This window comes from Clupea harengus, chromosome 9 (genome assembly GCF_900700415.2).
Source record: "Clupea harengus chromosome 9, Ch_v2.0.2, whole genome shotgun sequence".
NCBI lineage: Eukaryota > Metazoa > Chordata > Actinopteri > Clupeiformes > Clupeidae > Clupea > Clupea harengus.
Genome location: NC_045160.1, coordinates 16,966,576 through 16,985,298, shown reverse-complemented (window position 1 = coordinate 16,985,298; position 18,723 = coordinate 16,966,576). Strand labels below are relative to the sequence as shown.

The following is an 18,723-nucleotide window of genomic DNA, read 5'->3' as shown; positions in this document are numbered from 1 at the left end:
CTTGTTGATTATCAAATACATGCTACCCTGGATTTTTTCAAGCTGGTACAAAATCCTCCAATACCATAGCATACAGAACCCAATTAAACCTGAGTTCAATATAAAATTACTTCTAGAGATCTTTCCTAATTACATCAATAATCATGAAATTGTAATCACTGGATAAGATTTCTAACCAACACCATGAACATGGCATATATTAAAAAACAGTAAGGTATGACATTACAAAACCAGTTTAAGATCCAATTACTGAAGATCAAAAAATAACAAAGATGACTCATAGACAAGGAGGGAACAACATATTTTATTATTACAAGAGCTACTAACTTGATTTGTAAGAAAACACATCTGGAAACTACAATCACTTACGGGACTGGTACCCAATTTTATAGGCAGGCATGGACTTTCGGAAATTAATAATCCCCCCCACAAAAGCAGCCTAATTAGGTCCATTTATTTTACAACTATTCTGCATTAATAACAGTTAATGGTAAATAACTGAGAAAGCTCATGTTAAATTTAGAATATAAACAAGGAGCCAATCCAATTTAACTTGCCATGGCTGTTCCTTACCAAAAAAAGGCTGAACATTCCCCTCAATTACAAACCTCAGTTATGTGGCAAACCTGTTCAATTTGGCAAACCTGTTCAATTTCACCTCTTCATTTGAACTTGTATACATTCAGGAGGCACACACAATGGTGGAAAAAAAGTGGGGTACCTGTCCATGTCCCATACAGAATCAAACTTGATAATTCACCCTTAAATGAGAAAAGGAGTTTAAAGGACTACCTCTGACACAAATCTTCTGTTCTGCACAACCAATTATGTAAAAAGCAATTTTTTGGTCTATTACACAAATTTCATTACACTAAAATATGCAAATCTAATATAAGAACTATGGTCAAACCTTTGGAAAAATATCCTGTCTTGATTATTGGTTCTACTGGTTGTGCTTACACCACTCAATCACATGGAAGAAAACAAGGAACAAATCTCCCTGAGAGGATAACAGTTTGACAAGGTTAAGGGACCGAGGAAGCAACACATTGAGCAATACCACACCAATGTGAAGACGGTCTCCACCATCGCCAAAAAACAACTATTGGCTACATTTATGATCTGACCACAACCCCCAAGCTATTTTTTCTGCCATTTTACTCCATGCTTCCTTGGCAACTGCTATGTAATATAACAATTTGTATGGTCTATTGTAGGACTTCAAATTTGGCAGGAAAACAAATATTGTTATGTTATTCAAGAACGCAATCCACGTTTCTGCCTGCTACGTGTGGTTGAGTTGTTGATATAAGCCTCACACACCACCCCACCATAGTGAAACAATATCAATGTCGTTACAGAAACATGTATGATGTTCATAATAGCAGAAACATCCAAAATGTACTGAATAGGGCAAGACATGGAATGATCTTTGGTTGCTTGCAAACCAAATACCAAGGAGCTTCGGCTTCAGTTTGTAATGGGATAGAGATGTATAAGCTGATGAAGTGTCCGGTCAATACAATTTGAGATTAGGTACCATTTCATGAATGAAATGTTATCTGTCAGCACAGTATAGGTCTACCACACTACCAGCACAGAGGACAAAGGAAAACTTCCAAATCAAATCTGCAGACATTCCACATCTATGTTTTGCTCTAGTATGGACATACAGTATATTAGCTTCGGGCACCCAGTCTCTCTTTCAGTCATACAACAGTGCAAACACAATTGGGATTGTTACACACATGGCATAAACTGGGTCCTGGAAAAGGCAAATCAAGGGTGCACACTACTCTATACCTTGTCCCAACCTAACTGTGTCTAGTACTGAGACTCTTAAAAATCACAAGACGATTGATCGTTCAAATACTTCGGTGCTCTTGTTTCTCAGATAAAGGCTTTTCTTTTAACTTTGTAAAACACATACAAAAGACATCCATATCTGATACATTTTATTGGTGGATTGATTTCAAATCTGTTATTTCGAAATAAACAGCCTTGCATTATAGATACTACATTTTCTTGTATCAGGGTGAATTCTTGTCTGAAGGGGTAACTTGATAGAAATGTTTTTTATCACAGATATGGCAGTGCACGGTTGAATACTACTCCTACCCACGTATCTTACAAAGGTTTACTGGCAGAAAACTTGAAATGCAGCAAAGCCACCAAGAAAAGTACACTTCAGCAAGAGTCGTTTTTAAAATCGGTTAAGTGTGCTCTGCCGTTCAAAGCAGGAGATTTTTTTGGCTAACCCCAGGATCCCCAGAGCTTAGGACTGGCTGTTAAGATTGATAGACAAAATGTGTACAATGTAAACTGATCTTCTGCACATGTACGGTTTCTATGCAGCATGTTTGTGCCCTTTATTAGTGGTAGTAGAGTCTGTCTGTCCTTCACTGCCCCTAGAAGACCAGCAGTCCTGGTTCCACACCTGGGCTCCGCCCCAATAAAACAATCCTCGCCCGTGCTGAGACATCAGAAGATATTAGAGCTCTTTACGAAATGTAGATGTCCAGTACTTCAATGCATTAACAACAGGTAAACTGGTTGAAAAGGCATACTGGTGACTTGTTTTAAGGGATGAAATTGTAACATGGTGTATCCCCAGTAAAAATGCTTCATATGGTAACAGTGCATAACAAGTGAATTCAAGGTCTGGACTTGCAGACCCCTTGAACGTAGGGCCGAGGGAATTGAGAGAAAACTCTCAATATCTGGTAGACTACAAGGATGAGTACATCTTAATTTTGCAATCACATCTATATTTCCTCACACAACGTCCCACTCACGTCCTGAATTAACATTATACTGTACCCAACATGTGACCAGAAAATGAGGATCTCTTGCTTACTAATTCATACCCAATCATTTAATACACATTAAGATGCAGTTTTAGATGCCAATTGTTGTGTCAAGGATGTCTTCTAAAGAAGAGGCTTGATCTGTGTGCTTTTTAAAGCTATCCTTTTGCCAACAAAGAAAAGACCAAGATGAGCAAGGGGTACAAAGAATGAAACAAAAAAAGGACAAAAACAATAATCAAACTACTGATGTTCATTTTACTGTAAATTAGCTTTTAAAGGAGTAATTATAAAATAATGATCTGGAAAAAATGCATGAGTAACTTTCTTTTTTTATACATACAAAATCATATATTAACAAATTGTTATGATACAGTAATTATAATAGTAATATGCAGTTAAACAATAATTCTAAGCCTGTGGGAGGGAGTCTGCGTTTCTTCAGCTCTCGGCTCACAGGCAAACCTGGAATTGGTGGGGTCTAGGTTGGGGAGAGAGTGATCGCGACACCAGTCTTCCAGGTTCTTTTATGATCGCCATAGATATAAATCTGCAACATATCTTGCACACATCTGCAGTCAGAAACAGAAAAGATTTAACTAAGCACTAATCTCTATGAGCAGATAATCTGACGCAAGAAAATACTTAACATTTCAAGGGCAGTTTATGTTTGTAAACTTTGAATGATATTTAAGACATGTACTGCTAACTGACAATACTGTAAAAGGGTCTAAACTTTGGGGTTGTTTTTACGGTTAATACCAGACCTTTTCCAGATAAGGATATTTTACGTGACATCGCTCATTTTGGTACAGGCACTCACCATGACGTCGTCTCCTTCTGGGATTCCTCCTCTTCCTGAGTAACCAATCTTTTAAGCTGACCATCTTCTTCTGGCACACACACACACACACAAGCAGTTTAGCCAAAAAACATCCCATTTTACCAAAATACTGTTCCTTGGGTCTATTAAAAAATAAGTTTATTCACTATTCAAGCAATTTAATTACCATAGGGACTCCCCTCCACATCATCCAGAAGGTTGGCTGTAGAGTTAGCAGTCCCGAGTCTGACAGTGCAGTCAAGACAAACACAATCTTTAAAGCATACCTAACTCACACTTACTGTGCACTTCTTTACCTGACCTCCTTGCACTCTGCGTTCTTGAATAGATGTACTACTTGAATAGATTGAGTACTTAGTGCTTCCTCCAAGGTCTTCCACTACTGATGCTTGAGTGTTGTTCCTCACTTGTAAGACTTAAAAGCATCTGCCAAATGAGTAAATGTAAATGTACTCACTCTGTTGTTTGCTCCTCTTAATGGCTTAAGTGTACCAAAACTTTTACGGTCATACTCATTAACTCCTGTTATGCACTAAGTCCTTAGGTATGGCAATAGCCAAGATTGGGTTATTCTGGGATTGCCTTTTAGAACATGAGGAAAATATAGACCTAAAAACCATCTGGATCACCGATCAATCACCACCAGTGGAATATTGGCCTTGAAAGTAATTCTGCTCCAGACTTAGCTCTGCTCCAGACTCCAGACTACTTTCCAGACTATATTCCAATGCCCTGCCCCATTCTCATTGTTTCTGTTAGCGGATTAGGGGAAGCACGGTAATGAGGTCTTCAACAGAGGCACACATTTGGCCACTATCAAATAAGGAGTGCAATATGCCTGTAAGAAGGGGGGTTTACCCTGGCAAATCAGCTGCAGTTTTAGCTAAAAGTGGCTCATTAGGATATACTCCAGGTCCCCGGCTGTGAACTCTGCCATGGACAAAGGATACGAATGGTGTTTAAGTAGTGTTCTTCGTTTTGACTTCCTCCGTTTTGTCTTCTCAGAGAAGGTCCTTGCGATTTCAAACAGCTTCTTCCTTGTGGCTACATGGAACGGAAAACAGCCATACGTGAGTGCACCATTAGAGAGTACGACATGGATTATGGATGTATGCAAACTGTGTGGTTCTACAGAGGTGACCTTACATTTCCCCATGTGTTTGAGCTTGTCTCGGAACATGGCTTCATCAGACACAGCAGTGCAAGCTTCCATGGAGCCAGAGGTGAAATGCTCTCCTACAGGGAGACAACAGAAACACACACTTACACCAAGGACAAATTACATACAGAATAACATCAGTTTAAAATGGCAGATTCTAGTAGCTAACACAACAATGTAATCTAAAATAGATTTCCACTTCCTTGCTTGCCACTTCTTTCTCTCACCATAGAAATTCAGTCTGAGGATGAAACACATGGATGGATGTCATAATTGAGCAATGCTAGCCCATTTTTGGTCAGGCTATATATTTGTCACCATCCAATCCAAGAAGACATTGTGAGGGAATCAGCTTTCAACAAAAATGTTCCCGATTGTGGTGAGCAAATATTATAATGTAGATTCTTTCCAAACATCAAAGCAAAGGAGTGGATAATATCCCACTCTCTCTCCCATGTAAACACCAAAACACATGTGTCCATGTCATGTCATCCACTGAAGTATGACCATGTTTACTCCTGTAGCCACTGTGGGCTACAGGAGCCTTTGACTGGGAGGTAGCAAAATGAATGATATCTACCTGCAGTGGAATTCTCCATGCTACCTGATGAATGATTGGACTTGGATTTCTTTGATTCATACTTCAAGCGATCTAAAACAAGAGAAAGCCAATGTTACAGCAGGGATGAAAATGAGGCCAAAGATCAGGGAAGAGCAAGTCTGCATGTCAACTGTTTCTGCTGTATCTGCATAACAGAGTCAATGAAGCTCAAGTCTGTGGTGTGGAGCATATGAGGTTGCACAGTAGGGATGGGCATTCGATTAAATTGTCTTAATCGATCGTCGGGAGAATTAACGATCGATTTTCAATTAATCATTAATATTTTTATATTAAAATTCACTATTTATAGGCTATATTAAAATGCAGTGAAAATAGAAAAAACAGCATGTTTCCTCATTGAGATCTTTATTACAAGATGAACAACTCTTGTGGCAGTTAAACTTACAAGATGGTCAACTCTTGTGGCAGTTAAACGGGATCTGTTCAATGGTTACACTTGAAAATATGCGCTGCTGTACTCTTAAGCAGCGGAGCCGACAGCTAGAAGCCGGTGCTCATAAACACAACTGACCCTTGTTTTTTTTTTCTCCCAAAAAAATCTGATTATAAATAAATTAGTGCGGTCAATAGATTAAAAAAATTAACTAATTCATCTCACATTTTGAAATTCATTAATCTAGATTCATTGCGATTAAAAGTTTGTTTTTCTTCTAAAGACTAAATCTTATAAATAACGAGTAATCACTTCAGACAGCGTGTATTTTAGACACTGTTGTTTAATTGTATTTTTTTCGTGCTCTCTCGCCGTATGGGAGACACAATGGTGCCCCTCGACAGTAAATCGTAAGAATTGTCCCCTGAAGCAATTCGAATCACCTCAGTCAGCCCACCGTCTTCAACTATGTTGATGGGCCGACAGTCACCGGCAACCCAAACCACTACAGCTTTGGTAACCTTTTCACGGACTGGTCTAGTTATTTTCCTAGAGAAGTCGTGGAGTGTGGGTTGGTGACCATCTAACCTGGGACTGCTTTCTGTCGGGTGCTTTGCATTAAGGTGATTGTTCTGTCATTTTGCCTCGTAAACAGAAACTTTCCGCCCAACAATCCCTCAGCTCTCTCCATTTTCAACTACCGTCTTGGTCTCGCCTATCTAACTGACTGCAGACTCGCGGCGGTTTGTGCATATGGGTCAACGCACACCGGAAGCAAACAACGTTGCGTTAACTGTGTTAAAAATATTTTATCGCATTAATCTCGGCCACAATAATCTCATAGAATAACGCGTTAACTTTGACAGACGTAAAAAAAATAATAAAAAATAAATTACACACACACTATGCAACAGAACATGCATTAGTTTTATCGATGAAAAAATAATGTCATCGAGGAAATTCTCAATGATCAATTAATCGATCGTCGATTAATTATGCCCATCCCTATTGCACAGGAGATGTAGGGCCATGTAAGGGAGGTGAGTGCAGAAGCTGTGCAAAATGGAAAGGCCCATATGACATCGAGCATGTCCGGCCCACAGAGCTCCTAAACCTAAGAGCAGCCTAAGAGTTTCTCAATATCAACACTTCCACTCAGCATACTAGACACAAGAGAGGAGCCGGACAGGGATGTACTGTTCTTGTGTGTGTGTGCGTGTGTGTGAACACAGAGTAAAGTGTGAGCACTGTGTGTGATTACAGCTATTAAAGCTTAGTGGCTTTCTCAGGAGTAATAGGAGAAGATTGTTTAAGGGCATATCTTTCACTACAACCACTTAATTATGTGTGGTATGCAATTGTTCATGTGCATGCTTCAATCAACTCTCTCTAGGGTAATATGAAAGTATATATAAAAAAAGAGTGAGTGAGTAAATGAGTGTGTATGTGTGTGTTTCATACAGCCACGGTACCTCTCTCAAGGGCGACAAGGAACTCGCGGTTGCGTTGAAGCTCCCTCATGAATTCTTCATTTTGCAGAAAGAGGGCAATGCGTTCATCATCAAGGTATTGCTTCAGCTTGCGATCCTGCTCTGAGGACACGCCCCCTGCAACCCCCTCACCACTAGGTGGTGCTGTATGCTGGGAAATGGATGACAGCGTGGAGGAGGATGGCTGAGAGAGACTGCTACTCTGAGATCTCTGGATGAAGGGGGGGGGGGGGGGTAAAGATGACGTAAGAAGGAAGAGAGCAAGAAAATAAAGTCTGTTGTTTGAGATGCAAATATTCAGATATTCCAGCACTCTTTTATTCAGATCACTTCTTATCAGTCAAGGCAGAACATTAAGTCACTTCTTTGTCTGAAAACCATGACAAGTATTCAGGCACAAAGACTACAGTACTCAAAGTTCAAGGGAAAAGAATACCTGGATACTGTCCATCTGCTGAGGGAGAATTCGCAGGAAGTCATCAGGGAGGTTGCCAAGCAGCGGCGGATTCCAATTGCGGTAGCTTCGAACCTGTCTGTGACCTGGTGGGGGCCGTGCCTCAAACCTTCCAAGGATACAGTATCCATCAGAGCAGAAATGTGCTAAATTTTCATACACTTATGATCACAATACATTTAATGTATTTGAATGCCTTGTACACAGTCATGTTGCTGTACTCCTGTCTTATACTTCTCCAGCAGGTGGCAGCACCGTGGATTTATCATCCCGTCATCCTGTTCCAACCATGACCTAGACTTTCATTCCACCAATAATAAATGCTGTGGTTATGTACCTGGGTGGGGGGGTGTATGGAGTCCCAGGGTACTTCCTGTCATAGATGTGCATGTCGTAAGTGGGCGGCGAATAGACAGGAGGTGGCTCCTCATCAGAGCTGTCTGGCTCCAGTGTCCTCTCTAAAATCTAGGGAAAGGGTCACAGCGGTAAATGCAAACAGTCCATGAACAACCATTGCATCCCCACAAGCAAGAAATCATTAGTGTAGTACTCAATGGATAAATCCTATTAAACAGACACGCCATGTTCCTCTTAGGTTAATAATCAGCTTAATTTTTTTTCAGCTTCACTAAATACTTGCCATTAAAGTAGAGTAGATATTTTTGTGTGCTAACAAGCTAACAAAAGCTAGACACACCATGTCACTGCACTACAACTGCAATTTCAGATGTCGAATGAACCTATGCTGGACCTCAAACTAGTGATTTAAAACGAACCCTTTTATTTCAGTGGACTACTAATCCAGTCTGGCTGAGGAAGCATTAAATGCACTTCCATTACGGACTGGGAGTGCACTGGAGTGCATGCTTGACTGGAGACAGATGGAGGGCAAAGGCAACCAGCTGTGCTCTGCTGAGCTGAGATTGAGAAGGGGATGGAGAGAGGGAGAGAGAGAAAGAGAGAGAGAGGGAGGGGGAAAAGAGGGAGATGTAAAGAGAGGGAGGGAGGGGTATTAGACGGAGTGTGGTGGCTAGTGCTGTTCTCCTTTCCGCTGGACTGCTTCCCCGTGTCTTCAAATCTACCCATTTCCTCTTTTCTACTTCACTTCCACCTCTTCCATCTATTCTGCTTTTTCCAGTTTATATCTGTACTCTCCTTGTTCGCTTTTTCACCGTTTCAATTCTGTTCACTTAGGCCTTCTTTTATTTCTTCATTACTTGTGCTAGCTCTAACATGAGTCAGAACAGATCTTGGGCACAATGTTAAGTGTAAATGGTGCTATGGTGCCTTTTCCCTGAAGGCTCTCAATGTGCCTAGAGCCCTCCTGCCTCGCACATCTTTTATCTATCCATGCTAAATCTCATGCAACCAACTAATAAAGAGTGCCATGATGAGATAGGTCAGGTATGCAGAGGTGAGACGGAAGATATACAGAGCGTAGGGAGCCTAGGAGCAGGATTGAAAACCACTGAGCTATTCTTTGTTTTCTCCTTTTCACCTCTTTCAGCCTGCCCTCTTCTCTTCATCTATCCATTTCCCCCTCCTCTCCACTGGCACTGTGAGAAACACCAGCATACCATCTATGGCGGGGCGATTAATCAACTTTTATTCCAACGATTACGAAAACAAGGTAATCAAGATAAAACTATCATTGTGCTTCATTCCATTTTGCAATGATGCTCTCGTTTTGTGTTGTGTTATTCATTTGAGCTTAGCAGGCTAGCTAACACGCTAATGGGTGTCCATTGAACAGTATGCTAAGCTAACAGTTATTGCGCTAACTGCCACACATGCTGATATGTTGATGAAACCCACTCAACACTAGCCACTGTCCCTGCAAGACTCAAAGCTCTTTGGCACTGTTGGCCAGGTTGTTAGCTAGCCTGCTAAGTTAAGCTAAGCTAAGATATTGCAGTTATATATTGTTCCCATGCAGTTACTAGCTAGCAGCTAACATTAGCTAGCCAAAGGGCCAGAAATGAACGTATATCGGTAATTATAAAAACTATTGTCTCACTGTTTTAATAAAAGATGGTACAGACTATTGTAAACATTGAGCTATGACAAAAGAACAAAGAAAACAAATATTTTAATCCTCTTGGCTAGCAAGCTAAAGCTAGGTCACGGACAGCAGTGTTACATTGAAATCAATAAACTGCTACGTCAAGTGACTCCACAATTAGAGCCAATTAGCTGGTGTGTTGACTGACAATGACTGTCCAATCAGAATCCCAGAAATTGATTAAAAAAAAAAACTAATGTCCGATGCAACAAAATGTCACACTCACATCATAAATTATGATAATATATTAACTATACAGCTAACCCAACTATGGCACTCAACCATTCTGTAAGAGCTTCCACAAACATACTCTCTGGGCTCTAATTTAATTGATGGGCAACACGGCTGGCAACATGTTAATTCTGCTATGCATGACCTAAAACTAATTGACTAACTTTGCCAAATGATTTAGCTAATTTCATAACATGAGCAAGATTCTAAGCGCAAACATGGGTGGGTCAGCGCAATGCTGGGGTGTGTCCACGATCAGAGGTGGGAGTTCCAACAACACCTCTTCTGAATGAAACTCCTAACTTATTTAATGTCGGCAGACCTCCCACACAAGAACCTCCATCTCTTCTTGTATAATCCACTTAGTTTGCAACTGGAAATGTGTTGTTTGTAGTACAAAAGTGCAACATGTTCTGAGCTCTGTGTGAATGTTAATAATGAATGGAATATGTATGAATACTGAGCATCTGTCCATTAGACTACCAATTCAACAGTCTTTGTATTGCATTAGGGAGAGCAGTGTTCAAGAGAAAAGCGAACCATGAAAGTTGAGCTCTTCATAAAGATATAGTGGTTACCACACAAAAAATAGAATTTTATTAACCCACTGGCAGAAAAAAATGGTTGTCAGACCGGTAGCCCATAGCGCCAAATAGCGCCAAATAGCCTAGCAGTATATCATCTAAATATAATGCCGAAATTCTGAATTATATTCTATTCTAAAACACTACAAAGATCCGGTGCCCACAACCATCTTAAAAAACATCTCTATGGAGAATCCCAGTAATTTCCACCAGGGGGCACCTCCATTACTTTCCCTCCCAGAAGAGCGCAAACCACATCCTGTAGTGATGTGTAAGGAGTAAGAAGGCCCCAGTAAGATTTGTGACGTGTACATATCTATGTAGGTTTAGTTGAGGAGGGTTAAGAATTGAGCTGTTGGGTAGTTACAATTGGGAGGGTATGTAGTGTACAATTGGACATGGAATGTTGTAGGTGTTGGAGGATGCTGACCTCTGGGGGAATGCTGTCATCAGAGTCGGAACTGTCATCTGAGCCCTGTCCATCGATGCTCATCTGCAGGAGCTGGTCGATGGTGGCGTCCACTGCTCCACTGTTAGAGCGCAGTACGCACTCAATCACCTCGTAGTCCATGGTAGGGAACATGACCTTGAAGTCCTCCATGGCCTGGTTGAATTCCAGCCGTCGAACCTGTCGCGGCGGCCGGCTGTTGTTGAGCTCCCCCGGGCCAGAGCCACTCCGAGAGCCTCCATTGCTGCTGCTGCGCCTGAAGAGACTGGTCATAGTGTGGCTCTGCTGGCTCTGTGGACCGACTGGCACCAAGTAAAACAGTGGCAGGAGTTTCCGGTTTCCCCCTGGTCCCTCTCTGCCTAGCTCTCACTCACACACTTCTCTTCTCTTCTGCTCCTCAACTTCCTCTCACTCTCCGTCACACTATGCTCCTGCTTTCAATTCTCTTTTCAGCCTTTCATTGTCCCAGACACATGGCAGTCCCTCGCACAGAGAGGGAGAGAAGCCTGCAGCCTTTTTTTTCTCTTTCTTTGCTTATTCTTCAGCTGCATCCAATCTGGCTGAGGTTGAGGAGCTGCTGGAGAGAGACCTTGTACAGAGGAAGGTTTCAGACAGTATCTTCAAACTTCAGCTGCCAGAGCATCAGCATCTCCACTTCTCCTCAGCACCTGGAAGGGAAGACATGATCATCAGGACAGTGATCTTATAAACTGTGTAGCAAATGATGCTTCTATATACAGTATACACACACACACCAATAGATTTCTTTCTGTGGATCAAAAACATACATTACAGGCGTCTTACAGACAACACACTAAATGTACCATTTTGGAGTTGATATTAACTGGTTAACTGATGACATCAGAATCATTTTCATAGTGTTGACTTAAACATTATCTTGTTGAGGTCAGCCACAAACCCAGGCGAACTACCCTTGCCATGGCTAGTCAACCAAAGCCACAGAGATCATCAAGCCTTCAGCAGGATGCGGTCACCAAATGTAGCCATAAATGAGTGCGGGGAGAAGTGGTAAATACCAGAGCACATCCCCTTGGAACAGCGCAGCAGAGTTAGCACATAAATGGGGAGGAAAGTGAGGTCACACATTACCCAGGAGGCACTGGTGGTGAGCAATCTCCAGAAAAGCAGTTTGCAGCAACATATTCATAATTTAATCAGTGATGCCTTGATATGCAGCCACACTACCTTCTTCACAATGCTAACAAGGCATAGATGTGAAACGCCAAGCTAAGCACCTTAGGGATGAAGTAAAGACAGGAAATTGTGTCTAATGTTTTACAGGAAGATCACAAACGGATTAATGGGTTATTGGAGCTATGGATGCATGCCATTATCACGGTGCCAGTTAAAAGCCAAGCACATACCTCTTTCCCTTAATCCATATTAGCAGAGGCTGGAGACCAGCTTACCTCAAATAACATTAGGTTGATGCCAGATTAGTGGCAATCAAGTCAGTGAAACTAGTGTTTCAGGCTACGTTAACTATTTGATCACTGTTACTCCCAATCTCTGTTACAATGGAAGTAAGCGCTATACCTGAACAGGCCAACCTCCCTGCACAGGGTCAGCACTGAAATAAACAACTATCAAGGTACTTTTACAATGTATGCATTTGTTTTCATTCATATCCAAATTCAGAGCTTCTACTTCAAAAAGGTACCTCTTCCAAGTGAAGTGTTATTAAACGGCATTTGGAAAGACATCACACATGACTGTATGATGAGTTAATAATTCATAGATACATCAGGCGGATTTTACAGAAATCTGTAGCTTCCCAAGCATACAGTGTACTGAGGATTTGTACTAAGCTACTGCAACAACCAAACAAAAAATCTAAGGAGCCCAAACTGGTTATGTTTCTTGGTTTTAGGACAAAATGCATACATTTCAAACATGGACAGCAAAATGCATTACCTTTTGGACTTGCTATCCAAAACCCATTCGAAAAAGTTGGCAACAAACAATGTTCCAGAACCTTGATTTTCTTGCTTTCTGGTTTACGGCGCTTTGATGTTTTGGTGTCAAACTCCCCTCCCCACCCCGCCACTGTGTGCAGTGCTGGGAAGAGAAATCCCTGGTCAGCTGAACAATACACCCAGCAAAGCCGAGGACAACCCACATGGCACTGCCAGGCCCCAGCTGGTTACAAACAAACCATAACCCCCACCTCACCACCCAGACTAATTTCCATGGAGGCTCCGGCTACATCAAGGGGCTTCATTTCACAGTGTTTTGTCTTTATTTTTTGCCATGCGAACTTCAACAATGCTTTGCTAAGTATCTAACTCTTAGACCTAGGCCAGACTTGTAACGATGATTCAGCGTTTTTTTAGGAAAAGGTGTAATGAGGTTCGTCATGTGGCATCTGTGAAAAGGCTTTGTTTGAGTGCCCCAGCTAAAACTAAGCACAACTGTTTTGCATCTCATTTAACATTCAGTTGGTAACGCAGACGCCTTGGCAGCCCTGTAGAACCTTTGTTTTAGGATGGGAAACATAAACTTCTCACTCAATAGCACTGCATATTCACCAGCAGTAATTTGCTGTAACTGTAATATCAGTTCAAAATAACTTTTCATTACATATTAGGGTTGTAATGAGACAGGAATGTTCTGATTCTGAATTATCATCATGGCTTGGCTTCCGGCCTTGGTTCATCTTTGTATAATGTTAACATTATGTTACATTAATGTAAAACACATTATTAATTATATGTATTTTTGCACACCTTGAATTTTAGAAAATGTATTATACATATAATTAAATCATATTATGCCACCAGCAAATACTTGCTTGCTATTAAAAACCGCATGTTCTTATCCAAAGGCAAGTCACCAATATAATTACCTAAACTGCCTCAAGGGCTTTAAAGTTATAGCAGTTAAAAATACTACTGTGGAGGGGCTTTCACTGACTCAAAATGACATCAGGAGCACTGTAGGGCAGCAGATTCTTTTCATATGTGTTTTTATTTGTAAGTACGTTGCCCATTGACTAGCCAATAGATTACCGCAGGGGGGGCGTCTATCTCGATACGACTTGAAGCACACCAGTCATTTCAAAATGTGTGTAAGATCAATAGCAGTTGTAATGAGACAGGAATGTTCTGATTCTGTACACATATTTATTAACATAGCGGTTTTGAAGAAATACGTGTATCTAATTGTCTGATGTTCTATATGTACGTTACCAACCAAATTCACCTGCAACATCCCAATGTAGTCAATTAGAAATGGCAAAAGCTAAAAATGTAATGTATTCTACATCCCTCTGACATACAGATAACGCTCAATACAATTGTATCTTGTACGTTTTTTCTCAACCTATGTAGGTGCATCACCACTGGTTATCACAAGTCAGCTTTCTAACAGACAAAATTAATGTTAAGCTGGGGCCATTTCCTTGTTTAAGCACTACCTAGAAGAAGACTATAGCGTACCTTAGCACTTTGCTAGGCTCTGTGACATTGTGGATTTCACTATGAATCATTGACTTTCTTTACACTAAAAGCTTGAACATTTTATACCTTGAACTTCATAAATGGCCAGATGATAAAAATGTTGCCTTGATCTGGGTACAAGGCTCGCAAAATCACTAGCCCGACGTCCCAAGACAATCAAGTTTTTCTGTTGTGCTATCAAAATGTCACAACACCCTGTCTGACGGGCCATCAGAGATGATGAAAGTGAAATAAAATGTCCTCCTTTGTTTGACTTTTCTGCTCTTTGGACTGCTATTTCTGTTATTTGGAGGAAAAACTTTGACCACCGAATGAACAAGGAAATATATGCGTTAATCAGAAAGGTACTAGTCAGGTTGTGCCCAATTGTAGTTGCAAGGTTTTAGAATGCTTGTTCCTCACGGCGTTTGTGGTCACTGCATCTCGATGTGAGGAAATTTAAAATGTCTAAACAACAATGGGTATTTGTTCTGGCTTGCAAGCCATCAGCTCACTGAACATACCTGCCAAAAGCCTACCATTACTATCATAATGAGGATTAAAGTTGTCCATTAAACCTTGAAAGCATTGTGACGACCTATGCCTTGAGACCTGGCATGGACTTGATATCCCTCGATCACAATCCTGTCATGAAACTCACCTCTTGCAAAATAGATTGCTTAAAGTTGTTCAACAACATAGAAGATTTTAGTAGAATGTATTATGCTAGTTAACTTCTTCCTTTTATAGTGCATGAGCTGACAAGAGAAAACATTATCACATACACATGTGCGCATGTCTACAACAGGTGCAGTACCATAACTGACACCAGATCAGCTTAAGGTGGCTGACACGCAGCTTGCTGGTCAGCTGTAACCATGTTGTTCTCTATACTAATATTGAGCCCATACCTAGCCTCCCATTGTTGTCAGCAATACCGTATTGTATACAATGCGCATTTGCAAACATCCAAAAGAAGCTGATCTCCTACCAGCTTGACAAACCCCACTGTTTGTCAATGAGACCAGTCATGTCATTTAAAGTAAAATACACCTCACGCCACTGGATATAAACAAGCTACTTTCCAGTCCATTTTGTCAACATTACAGTCAATATTGTGGGCCAGCGCAACGACCACAAGAGGGCAGAAAGGGCACAACTTAATTCAAACAGTATTATTAGATCGTAAATGGAGAGATAATGGCTATGCTACATATATTTACTGAAACAATATCATTCAAATTCATGTCTATTGTTAGATTTAGCCTTGAAGGCATGCCACTCATGTTAACAAGTGGCAAACCAACTCTGTACAAGTCTGGTAACCGGAAACAGGAGGGTGATCTCCTCTTCAATACGTTTGTCATGTTTTTATTCTATACGATTAAATTGAAAATGACAGTACATTCATTATAAAGTTATAAAGTCTTTGCGGTTATACTAGCATTCCTGCTATATATACACACACAACAGGTATTACATATAAATATATGTATTACATAAATATATATAAATGTATGTAAGAGCACTTTTTTTGATTGGACATGATTTGATGGGGGGAGCTGATTTGATAGAGCCCTAGATATACTACAGCCTTGAAAGCATGGTAGCAATGTTGATATATGCATTATAGCTACATTGGAGTCGTAAAATAAACGTAAGCCTACTTGTAAAAGCCATTAGTTATAATGGCTTCGCCGACTAGGTTAATGACTTATTAGAGCAACGTGGTTTCATTTGTTTAAAACAAATGTCAACGAAAACCGTTAATTTACAACTGTTTTTATGCTAGGCAAGTTAACGTATAGATCGATGTAATGTAACGTAACCTAACAAAATCCATTAACTGGGTTAAATTGCCAACCCAAGATTAATGTATAACATTACAGAAGTGAAACGCAAATACAAGTACATTGAGAAGTCAGCTCGAGTTTCAGACAAGTTGTGGTCACATGTGTTCCACGAGGTAATTAGAATAACATTAAATGTCACTTAGCACCAGTACACTATTGCTTTCGGTTAGATTAATAGTTAGACCTGTGTTTAACGCATGATTAACTACTAACGTTATATGAATTGTCTTTATAGCTGCTAACATTAGCTAACCCTGAGGTCAACACAGCTAGCTAGCTAGCTAGCTTGCCACAAGAGTTGGGTAACCTTATACTAGGTAACATAGATATTCACAATACATATCGAGTAAACACCCTGTCAAACCGAAAAATAATTCTGCAGTCCTATCAGTTAACAACCGAACAGTAATAAAAACAGCAAAAACTTATACTGGCATTTAAAAATGTCTCTAACGTTAGCCAACGTTACCTAGCATCAGCGCCAATCCTTATGGATTTGGGAGAAGGCCGCATCCATTCCCAGCACTCTATATGAAACCACAGCGACTGGCTTCCAGCGATTCAGGAGTTCTTGTTTTTCAGAAATATCTAATTAAGGTTATATTTCTGTGGCAAGAATGCATCCAGGCGTCAAGACAGTTGAAATATATACATAACTCCAGTTCATCCTCAATAACACTGCTGTACAGCGAAAAGGCTACTTGCTGCGTCGGACAGCTTTAATCCAGCACCCAGCGCTCGTAACCTTATATTGTTCCATGTATGTGTTGTTTATTATGTTGCTGGAATAGTTCTTTGACTCACCAATAACGAAGGTCAAACAAGTTGAGATTCCGAGAATGCAGCCTTTTGGAGTACATTAAAGTATGTCAACGGAGGAATTTCCATAGTGTACATGGTCTGTGTTTGTTAAATCGGTGCGATGGGAAAATATCAGCGAGAGGCTTCTCAAAATATCTGTCACGGCTAGATTTTGATGGGGGGAAGGGGGAACAAAGGATCAGATAGCGTCCTAGCGGAGAGGTTGATGAAATGCAACTGACAATACCCACATCAACCTTTGCATCAACTGAAAAAACTGATTTGGTCATTTGGATTGGAATTTCACGGAAGCCCAAACATGCCCAATATTAACATTTCATTTGTACGCCCGTTTTCTCGAGGTCTGGAATTATATGTCAATATCTCTAGATAACGAAACTTTGTATCCCCGATAAAAATATATATTGAATTCGATACTTAATTATAAGGCCAGTGTGTCCAAAGAAGACATCCAGAAAAATGTCAGCTATGTCGGCGACGCTGTCAACGTGAGCTAGATTTGGTGGACACCCTTGGTCAGCTAGGACTAGACAACAAGGCCTTGGAAGACTAGGTTTCTGATGAATGTCTGCTATAAAACAAACCTTGTTGAATCTTGTATTGATATTGTCCTCCTAAACGTCAACACCTTCTATGTCGCTGGTGTTCGACTGGGTCAACGTGATGAAAAAGTAATTAGGCTAGGCTATGATAGTTAATGTGGATATTTTCTCTATCAAGGCAAGCTATTTCAGCAGCAGTCAAATCTGGAGAAATACACTGTTTTAATGTAGGTTCTGCTCGTTAGTCGTTGTTACTAAATGACATTAAGTAGCTTGACAATGTATCACGGGGAAAAAATACATCGTTTCCCCGATATATCGAACAGGTATGTCCTATTTCGGCTCCTATTCCATGTACTAGAACTTGAAACATGAACTTCTTTATTAAAATATTTTATAGCAAAATGTCATAAGACATACAAAACATGTGCAATAGAGCATATCACAACATAATAAAGTGAAATGTATGGTCACAGTGGTCACTAGTGTCCCCAGACACATTCCAGACTTCCAGGCATCTTTTCAAAAGGTACTGTGCAAAAACAACACCAGTGCAAAACAAATCAGTGGATATAACAGTGCAGCCATTCAGCTAACAAGATGAACATGAGTTTGGGCAAAATTGCATAATTTTTCACAGCCCTAAAGACTTACGCTTCCTAAAGGACGTATTAAATACAAAAATAAATCAATGTTCACTGTGGTCGCGGCGAAATTCCAGCTGTCACTCGCAAATCGTATTTTAGGCTACATTGTGTCTAATGCATCGAAAACAATAATTTAATTGGGTAATCGTGTTTTTTCAAACCAATTGCATATTCAGTTGTAACTATATTAAACTAGGACATTCAGTGAATTTCGCTAGTTTTGACATGATACTTGCAAGATACATTCTCTCTCTCTCTCTCTCCTTCTAACCAAGTTAGGATAGGCTAACGTTAAAACTACAGCATAGCTAACCTAAACTACGTACA

General features: G+C 40.4%; 1 protein-coding gene across 4 annotated transcripts; it reads right to left on the bottom strand.

Moving 5' to 3' along the window:
* Positions 1-284: 284 nt before the first annotated feature.
* Positions 285-17,424, bottom strand: LOC105897184 (CUE domain-containing protein 1). Of its 4 annotated transcripts, none has more exons than XM_012824080.3 (11): positions 17,190-17,424; positions 11,057-11,742; positions 8,087-8,214; positions 7,732-7,858; positions 7,278-7,506; positions 5,391-5,462; positions 4,798-4,887; positions 4,602-4,695; positions 3,818-3,876; positions 3,631-3,697; positions 285-3,379 (listed from the first exon to the last, which is right to left on the bottom strand). In XM_012824080.3, coding segments are annotated over exons 2-11 (1,158 nt in total). In that variant the 5' UTR covers positions 11,348-11,742; positions 17,190-17,424; the 3' UTR covers positions 285-3,378. The 4 variants fall into 4 exon arrangements, with proteins under 4 accessions (XP_012679534.1, XP_012679533.1, XP_031429553.1 ...); XM_012824079.3 differs by having other exon boundaries at positions 3,631-3,700; positions 17,190-17,423; XM_031573693.2 differs by lacking the exon at positions 17,190-17,424 and adding an exon at positions 16,855-17,130 and having other exon boundaries at positions 3,631-3,700.
* Positions 17,425-18,723: the final 1,299 nt, after the last annotated feature.